Source organism: Camellia sinensis, chromosome 14, assembly GCF_055761805.1.
Source record: "Camellia sinensis isolate YWXY chromosome 14, ASM5576180v1, whole genome shotgun sequence".
Lineage (NCBI taxonomy): Eukaryota > Viridiplantae > Streptophyta > Magnoliopsida > Ericales > Theaceae > Camellia > Camellia sinensis.
This window is the reverse complement of record NC_138974.1, coordinates 51,192,051-51,202,018: the sequence shown is the minus strand read 5'-3', so window position 1 is coordinate 51,202,018 and position 9,968 is coordinate 51,192,051. Positions and strand designations below refer to the sequence as shown.

The following is a 9,968-nucleotide window of genomic DNA, read 5'->3' as shown; positions in this document are numbered from 1 at the left end:
ATTAAATGTAACATGCATCGTAACACGATCATCCAGGTCCCAATGTACAATTGTCATCTTACGGCGTGGTTCACATTCGAAACCTAATTAACAACCAAAACCAAATACCCCCAACCCAACCCTTGAACCCATACACACCATTCCACATATCGGACATATCAAAACGCATCAACCATCACAATGTCAAATACACACATTCAATTAAAACATTAGCCAAAATGTGTCTATCAATAAGTGTAATAGATTGTCAATGTCCTATTAAAGATGAACAATTCATATTTCAACAAATAGCAACACACTTCAACAAAAAAAAAAAACACATATCTCTTCCCCTCAACCGGTTAGAGTCCAATTTTATCAAAGAAATCAACACACAACCCTCAAACTTCATCATATCATCGACCATATCTACATCCATTTAAGCAACATTTTGAAAATGCACTGGAATCCCGCAATCAAGGCGAAGAAAAACTCGCATGGTCGTTGCCAGTAGACTTGTCTTTTCTAAAAGCCTTCTCAAACGTGATAAGATGAATGAAAAAAATAAGATACAATATGAAAACAAATTAGGGGTACAATAGTACATTAATATCGTTCATTTACAACTCATAGGACCCTATGAAATGCATTCCTATTTAAATAAGACTTCAAACTCTAAAAGAATATTCATAAGATTTCGCATTAAATAAGTCTTCCAAATAAGATTTATAAATATTTTTTCCCAAAGATGGATCTGAGGGAGGGGGCGCTAGGGGGGGCGGCCGCACCCATAAAAATTTGAAAAATATCATATATTATATTAAAAATTTTAAAATAACTTAAAATTATAGGAGTTCGTGTCCCCAAATTTTTTGTAGATAATTTCAAAATTATATAGAGTAGCCCCCTAATTTTTTAAACTATAGAGTAGCCCCTCCAAAAGATATAATCCTAGATCCGTCCATGCTTTTTCCTATTTTCTATACATGATAAAAATATAGTAATGTTTTTTTTAAATATATATATATATATATATATATTTGGAAAGTAAAAAATGTAAATAATTTCAATTACGAAAGTTAAGTCTGAAGGAAGCCATCTCCACACAGTTACGGCAAGGTTCGAACGGCTACTATGAATTGCAGTGTTTAAATGTTAAAACTTGCAGTCGACAATGCAAATGGAAATTCATTAAGAATTATTGAAAGTAACAAAAGAGTATTGAACTCGACAAGTGAGTCAAATGGATGTACATTTTGGCAGTGTGATGTGGGGTTGTTTTTGGTGAAACTTACAACTGCAATTTTGGTTTGGGCACTAGTGGAAAATAATTTTTAGTGGTGAACAAAACTCTTAAAAAAACAATGGGGGTGTTGTTAAGTGGTAAGCTTTTGAGATGTTATAATCTTTTTTTTTTTTTTATTCAAAGGAAATTCAGAGTACAACAATAGAAAATAGAACAAATACAACAGATAGATAGGATCTAGTCTCTTATTACACTAACTCCAGTCATATCATCTATGACCAGATTCTTCACCTCTTCAGGAGGGTCCTCTAGCAGCACTACATGTTCACTTTGCTCCACACCTAGGTTTGCAAGCTTATCAGCACATCTGTTACCCTCCATTGGTGTATATCGCAGAAGGCAATCACATCTTTTCAGAAGGAACCTTGTATCTTCTATTAGAGCTTTGTATGGAGAATTGGTATTTGGACCATTATGTATTTGATTGATTGCAAGTTCAGAGTCAGATTCAATTTCTACTCCTTTCGTGCCTTTTTGAAAAAGGATAGTGAGGCCTCGATATATAGCCCACAGTTCGGCTTCAAGACTTGAACAATGGCCCAGCTTTCCATAAAATCCCCAGATCCATATGCCAGTTTCGTCCCGCAACAGCCCTCCATAACCAGCTTAACCCGGATCACCTTTAGAACAGCCATCAACATTCAGTTTAATCTTACCTGCAGAGGGACCAAGCCAATGTATTAGTCGAGGCTGATAAGGCCTGGGATGGAGGCCAAAATGGTAAGCTTCCTCAATCTCATGAGCATAGTTTCTTATGCTCTTGAGGCTGACTTGATGGAGGAATTCAGATTGTGAAAAACAAGTTTATTACGATCTGTCCAAATTTTCCAAAGGGTAGCAATAAACACAGTTTGCCATTTTGTTCCAAAAAACTCACTGGTATTTTTTAAATTAAAGATAATCCATTCAAGTAGAGGCCTACCACAGCTATCCTCCCACCAGGTGATATCTTTAATTTCAGTCCAAATATTTTTGGATGTGATGCACTCTCTGAGGAGGTGGTTCAAATCTTCACTAGTTAAACCACAACGATGGCATAACGCAGATGTGGTTATGTTCCTCACAAGCCTCATGTGGTTAGTAAGCAACTTCCCCTTAAGAATGATCCAGATAAAGCATTTTAATTTCTGAGGGACCCTGATTTTCCAAAGCCATTTCCAATCCCTGTTATCCTCATCCTGGCCTGCAATGATCTTATACGCAGATGAGGTAGTGAAGTTGCCACTGTTGGAACCAACCCAAACAGGTGCATCTGTGTAAGTGACAAATCTGGGCCTGTGGACATTGAGTATTTCCTGGACATCTTAAGGATTTAACAGATTGTCCAAGGCAGCAATGTCCCAATTACCCTCATCATCAAGGACTGAGCTAACTTTTTGGAGGCCATTATCTTGTTGGGAAATGTAAGTTGTAGCTAATGGTTGATTACCACACCATCAGTCACACCACAAGGATATATTCTCACCATTACCCACATTCCATTTGACTCCTTTATTTAAAATATCTCTATTTTTACATATACTCTTCCAAACATGAGATGATCTCTTTTGGAGAGGCCAATTAAACAAGGTATTCTTCCGCAGATACTTGGAGTGGAGCACTTTACACCATAATTTGTTCTTATCACGCAGCATGTTCCACTCAAGTTTAGTCAATAATGCTGCATTATGTTCCCTAGCTTTTCTAATTCCCAGCCCCCCTTCTGTCTTGCTTCTACAGACATTGTCCCAGTTAACAAGATGGACTTTCTTATTATACTCAGTCTCACCCCATAAGAAGTTCCTATTAAGTCTGTCTATATCATCACACATCCTCCTTGGGAGCTCCATGGTCTGCATATTATGGCTAGGAATTGCAGATGTCACAGACTGGATAAAGGTGGTTCTTCCAGCAAGGGAGAGATTTCTAGCCTTCCAACTTAACAATCTATTTTTTAACTTCTTCATAGTGTCCCTAAATAAGGTTCTATTGACTCTGCCATGGAGCATTGGGGAACCCAAGTACTTCCCAAGGTTTTGAGTTAAAGGGATTCCACTTTGGAAGCTTAGAGATAGTGCCATGTTGCGAGAGAGATTGGGTGAAACAAACAGCTTCGACTTAAGATAGTTGACTTTTTGCCCGGATATATCACAAAATTCAGAGAGAACTCCCATTATAGCTTCACAGTTAGATTGGTCTGCTATGGCAAATAAGATAAGATCATCTGCGAAGAATAAATGTAAGATGGGAGGACTATTGCAGGCTGCTTTAATACCTTGCCACTGACCCCTATCCACCTTAGAATTGATCATATTAGACAGCCTTTCCATGCATAGCACAAAGAGATATGGAGAGGGAGGGTCGCCTTGTCGTAGCCCTCTCTCATTTTTGATTCCTTCAAGTATCTCCCCATTCCATAGGACAACAGATTTGTTGTTAGTGACACAACTCATAATAAGGTTTACCCAGTTTTCATTCATATTAAACTCAATGAGTGTGTCTCTAATGAATTCCCAGGACAAGCGGTCATAAGCCTTTTCCAAATCTATTTTGAAAATCATACCTCTCCTCCTACCTTTTTTATGCCTTAGAGCATGACGAATCTCCTGAGTAATTATGATGTTATCCGTTGTGCTTCTCCCAGGTATGAAACTACATTGGTTGTGACTCACCAAACTATCCAGAAGTGGTCTAACTCTACCCACAAAAATTTTGGAAATGATTTTATATGTGACATTATAAAGACTAATGGGCCTAAATTGCTTAATATTTTCAGGATTATCAATCTTAGGGATAAGGACAATGATAGTCTCATTAATCTCCTCAGGGACAGAGTTATTATGAAAGCAATTATTAATAAAATCACAGACAGACTTACCAACAAGGCTCCAATATTTATGATAGAATATGGTTGGGATCCCATCCTTCCTTGGGGCTTTGAAGGCTCCAATATCTTTCACAGCTTGGAAAATTTCAAGGTTAGATAGAGGCTTCAAGAAGCCATCATTATCTTCCTTAGTGAATTTAACATGAGTGGTATTCTTCCAATGATCTAGATGCTGGTAATCCCCTTTGCTAAAGAGGTTCTTAAAATAATCTAGAATGATATTCTTCACCCCCTCAGTATCACTAATCCAAATGCCATCATCATTTTTAAGGGCATTGATTTTAAGTTTTCTCCACTTATTAATGGTAGATATGTGGAAATATCTAGTGTTTTTATCACCAAGGATAATGTGTTTGGATCTTGACTTCTAAAACCAGAGCATTTCTTCCTGAAACAGGGTCTCATTATACTCCTTAATGAGCTCAATCTCAAGATGTTGGAGGTAGTGTGTGAATTGCACAACAAGGACTTTTTGGATACCCTCAATCCTTGTGAGGAGCCTCTTTTTCTGTTTAAAAATATTCCCAAAAACCTCTTTATTCCAGTCATTAACTCTATGGGTAAACTCAGCAGTAGCATCAAGAAGTTTATTGTTCATAAAATGCCAATAAGATTTAACAACTTCAATGAGACCGGGATGAGACATCCAAGCCGCCTCAAATCTAAAAGGCCTATTGCGAGGGTTGAAATAGTGCATACCTTGGGTGTAGACCACGGGTGGAGAATGATCTGAATAGGTTCTAGGGAGAACTCGAACAGTGGCTTCCGGAAACATGGTCCTCCATTCTGCATTACACATTGCCCGGTCCAGTCTTTCCATGGTGTTGGCAAGCCCTTTCCTGTTGTTTGTCCAAGTCATTCGAGGCCCGGAGCTACCTAAGTTAATCAAGTTGCAGCTGTTAATTGGGTCAAGGAATTTCTGGGTCCTTCTAGTATTTTGATTTGCTGAGTAGCTCCTTCTTTCCCCTTGATTTGCATAATCATTAAAATCTCCAACAACTAGCCATGGTTTCTTTATATTATCAGCTACCTCAGTCAGATCTTGCCACATCTGGTCTCGAAGGGTAGGGTTAGGGCTAGCATAAACAACAGCCAACACCCATTCCTCATAATCCTCCTTATGGACTGTAGCATGAATGGCTTGTGGACTAACTGTAGAGGTTCTAACATTTACTTGAGTGGTGTCCCACACAATCTATATTCCTTCCATTCTACCCACAGGATCAACTGTTGATGAAGCTGTAAATCCAAGGCTGTTGAAGAAATTGCTCATTGTACTAAAAGCCACTTTAGTCTCCATGAGGATCAGGATCTCAGGTTTATGCAACTTAATGATTTCCACAAGGTTACGTTTAAATTTGTTATTGCCGGCACCGCAGCAATTCCAAAACAAGATTCGTATTAAATCCATAGAGGGGAATGTGGGAGGGACATTACCTTCAAGGTCTACTATACTACGTATCCTCCAATGATCGTCCTCCACTGATCTGAGGGAGGCCATCTGGATTAAATGGAATGGCTGGGTTGGGTTGTCCGCCTAACTGGGTTCTATGTTCAAACGAATTTGTTCTATCAACCAGACGAAAGCGACTAGGTGAAGAGCTTTGCTCTCTAGTTCTAACAACAGGCCTTCCGAACTGGTCTGCCTCAGATGTTCCTTCACACTTAGCCTCAGATTTTTTGTATTCGATTCTCCTTCCTTCTCCATTGTTGGGATCCTAGGTCTGGAGGTTCTTTTTCTTTAATTAGCTGGTCCTCTGGAATAGTTCTTATACTGGAAGATGGAATGGAGTTACTGGGATGGGTTTGAGTTGTCTGAGTTATAGCCATGGTTGAGTCCTCTTTCCGTGTGTTGGTTTCCAAGACACAGATCATGTCAGTCACACCAAGCTGTGTCTGCTCTATAGTGGTGAAATTGTCTATTTCAATATGCTCAGGGTCTGGTGATTCTGGAAAAGGTTCTTTCTCTTGATTCGATGAGCTGGCACTAGTTGGTGAAGTCAGAGGTTGGTGAGGATTTTTATTCTGCTCCTTGGTTGAAAGTTGAATCTGATCAATTTTGCCTTTACCTTTGGGGTCTTGGTTTTGTCGTGGGCTCAATAGGTTGGACTGGTTGTTTGGAGCCTTCTCAGCACCCACTCTATTATGTTTTCTTCCCCTTGGGTAATCTTCCTGCCCCACTTGGGTATCATCTAAGTGTGCGAATTTATTGGGCTTTGTAGTTGGGCCCGAAGGGGCTTGATTTTTCCTGGGTTGAATCGGTCTGCGCCCACGTTTTGTTACCAACATCCAAGGCCCAAATTCATCTTCCATGTCTTACCGAGGTTGCAGGTTACCGTTGGCATCTGTGGTGGATGTGTCAGGACTAATTTTGCCAGTAACGGCTAGCTTTTCCCCCGCTGGTTGTGCAATGTGTGTTCTGAATCTATAAGCTTCCCTTCTGTGATCAATTCGTCCACAAAGAAAGCAAAAGGAGTGTAGGGATTCATAGTCAATACTATAACAGTTATCCTCCAGAACAAACTTAGGGATCAAAGGCTTTGTGAGGTCCATTTCCACACAGACTCTAGCAAACTTGCCTCTGGTTGCCATTGTGGTTGTCCAGTCAATCTTCAGTGGTTTACCAATGGTTTTAGTTATTGCGAAAAGGACCTTATCATGATAATATTCTATCGGAAGCTCTGGAAACCGAACCCAAATCGCAGTTGTGGTTTCAAGAGCTTCCGAAGGCTTAAAATTTGGTTCCCATCTTCTAACTGTAAGATAGTGATCCATGATCACCCAAGGGCCTCCAGTATAGACTTTAGTAAAATCCTCAGGGTTGGAGAACTTAAAAAGGAAAAAGTTGCACCCTAGATCAATTGCACTAAAATCTTCTTGGAGTCCCCAGAGATTCAGCTCTTTTCAAAATTAGTCATTCAGACAGCAATACGTATTAGTTATTCAAGCAACAACACATATGATGCTTGATAGGAAGAACTGTATCTAGTATTAGGGATAAACAAAGGCTATTTTGGCAACTAGAAAAAAAATTACTTTATTAATTTATTTAAATCATATCACCTCTTTACATAATTTTTTTTTTAAAAAAACTTAACTTTTTTCCTACTTTCCAAAATAGGTCAAAGTATTGCCATCACCAACTGTGACTTATCATCTTACCTTCCAAAATTTTATTATATATAACAAGTGAAAACTAATCAAATTAAAGGCTCGTTTGAGAATTAATTATTTTAATTAAGTTTTAACTATTTATAAAAAAAAAATATGTATATATAAAAAAATAAAGAAAGTGACATGATAATTTATAATAATTTATAAATTATTTTAACTACTCCCCCAACAAGTCTTATATCTCAAGGCCAAGTTCTTTTCATCTTTGTGTTTCTATAAAAGACTATAGGATAGTAGAGAGTGAAAATCGTACAACTAATTTGCTTACCAAAAAGAATAAAAAAGAAAAAAGAAATTAGCATAACAACTTAGAGAGTAATTAATTCATTATAATCCCAAAATATCATCAAAATAATGGATAGTTAGTTAGAGAGGATCCTATTATCACGCACCAAATCTATACTCATGATATCCAAATTAAAAAAAGTACACCACACCCTCATCATCTTTTGGGAATTGGATTCATCCTCTGCTCTCTATATATACACGTATGTATGAAGGACATGTTCATATTGTTGTGTAACTTTGTGCACCCAATATTGCATCTACTAGTTCTCCACTGTGGAAGTCGATCTTGTTTGGTTTTCTAAGAGATTTTCTTCTGCTTTTGATTGATTGTCAGTAAGAATGCCCACTGAGTTACTCAACAGGGACGTTGCTGTCACTGCCTTCTCAAATCTCTCGTATGTTCCCTGCCTTTTTTTTTTAAAACCCTTTTTCTTTCTCTCTCTCTCCCATTTCTATTTGTACTGTGTTTGGTTAGGAGATTTAAAAATATATTTGGAAAAAAAAATAAAAAAAGTAAGTGAAATGTGAATAAAACATACTTACATGTCATCTAGTTTCACACATATTTTTTATTTTTTTTTCTAAATTCCTTTTTAAATCTCCCAATTAAACACAGCGTTAGATGTGCATATACTAAACTAAATAAATTTGTATAGTATGTATGTGTGTCACTCTCTTGTATTTTCATCTACAGTTCTTTTCTTTTTTAAGCCTTTGTTTCGATTTCTGTCGGTTGTTGAGATCATTGCTTCTTATGTGTGATATTTTACTCAAGAATTGACTCTACCTACTGTTTCCCCTCATTAATGTTAGAGATTACTATAAAAATTCATTAAATCTGTGGTAAAGTCATGCCCTAGTCAACTGGCCGATTGATTGGCACAAATCAATTAGCCAGTCGACCAACACTATTTCAAAATAGATTTGTAAAATAATTTTTGTCATACACACTTACCTATAAACATTACAACTGATGGGGATTACCCCTGAATTGATTATTTTAATTGAAAAAATATGTAAAAAAATGGAGTGATATAATAATTTTTTGACTATAAATTTAGCTTTCACTGTAGATGATCAATCAACAAGTAAACATGTGATTGCTTTGTTTTGGACTAACCCCCGGGTTAGTGAGCAACTATAGGTCAGAAATCAAATCAGTGATATGATGCTGATTAATTTGTCCTTCGCTGGGTTGTTAATGAAAGCGGAACTGCTACGTAGCTCGAATTGTCGAGCTCGAAATTGACTCGAATCCAATTTCAGAAGCAGAGAAGGCGAAGAGAAGGAAGGAGGAGGAGGAGAAGGACTGGAGGGGGCATAATCACAAGGGAAGAAGAGAAGGAAGGAGGAGGATGAAGGAGGAAGGGGAGGGGCTCGGCCGACGGCAATGGTGCTGCAACGAAGGGGAGGGGCTCGGCGGGACCGGAGGGGACGGTAGTGGTGCTGCGACGATCGCTGGTGCTGCGACGAAACGGAGGCGCTCGGCCGACGGCAGAAGCGAAGGGGCCCTCTCTTCTCTCAATTCCCTCTTCCCCTCCTCTTTCTCTTCTCCTCTCTTCTTCCTCTCTTCTCTCCCTCTTTCTCCTCTGTTTCAGACCACCCAAAACACCCAAAACGACATTCGAGCCAATTTCAAGCCAAGATTTTCGAGCTACCGCTCATTTTCCTAATGAAAGTTCCAAAATTTAAAGATATGAGATTTTCAAGTCTTTATTCCATCAAATAGCTTCAAACACTTGAATCTTTCTTTTGATTTAGGAAAAGTCTGAAAACCATACATACCCATCCACAATTTGTTGGGTGAATATTTGTACGGTGAAAATTAAATTTATATAATGTAAGATCTATATGTAAAATAAATCTGATTCATAAGATGATAATTCTATAATTTTTGAGTGGTTAATTATGGATTTGTAATATTACTGTTTGGTTTACTCTTCTTAGCACTGGTCAAACTTTTATAGTTTTAACAAAGACGTGAGCTACCATTCACTACCTGTTTTATTTCTTAACCATAATACAGATACAGTCCAAAGAAGATGAAGAAGAAAAACAAAAAAGTATCTTTTATTGGTGTTGCGTCAAATCAGGGATCAACACAGGATTCAGCTAAAGCAATGCAGAATGCAGTGAAGAAGAATGTGATAGGCAGCAAGCCGAGTGCGGCAACGAGAAAAAACTGCATATGTGCTCCGACAGCCCATGCCGGATCATTCAGGTGCCGCCTGCACCGGGTTGGGGTTGGTGCGACTCAGAAATTGTCACTGATGTTGTCCGAGTACGATGTTAGCGAGAGAAGTGTTCAAAGTATCAATTCGACTAACACAAAATTGCATTGTAGGTTTGGGAGAG

General features: G+C 38.2%; 1 protein-coding gene across 1 annotated transcript; it reads right to left on the bottom strand.

Moving 5' to 3' along the window:
* Nucleotides 1-1,462: 1,462 nt before the first annotated feature.
* On the bottom strand, nucleotides 1,463-5,652 carry LOC145806973 (uncharacterized). Its single transcript, XM_082904855.1, has 6 exons — nucleotides 5,367-5,652; nucleotides 4,526-5,276; nucleotides 2,818-4,393; nucleotides 2,634-2,699; nucleotides 2,208-2,580; nucleotides 1,463-1,890 (listed from the first exon to the last, which is right to left on the bottom strand). Exons 1-6 carry the CDS (start codon nucleotides 5,650-5,652, stop codon nucleotides 1,463-1,465), a joined length of 3,480 nt encoding a protein of 1,159 aa, XP_082760981.1.
* Nucleotides 5,653-9,968: the final 4,316 nt, after the last annotated feature.

Excerpts from the sequence above, each read along its gene's own strand:
- LOC145806973 (XM_082904855.1), bottom strand. The coding sequence starts at position 5,652 with ATGGCCTCCCTCAGATCAGTGGAGGACGATCATTGGAGGATACGTAGT. Across the intron at positions 5,277-5,366 it reads ATCAACAGTTGATCCTGTGG|TCCATAAGGAGGATTATGAG; the intron begins GTAGAATGGAAG and ends TTCATGCTACAG. Across the intron at positions 2,700-2,817 it reads TCCAAAAGAGATCATCTCAT|CTACAACTTACATTTCCCAA; the intron begins GTTTGGAAGAGT and ends ATCAACCATTAG.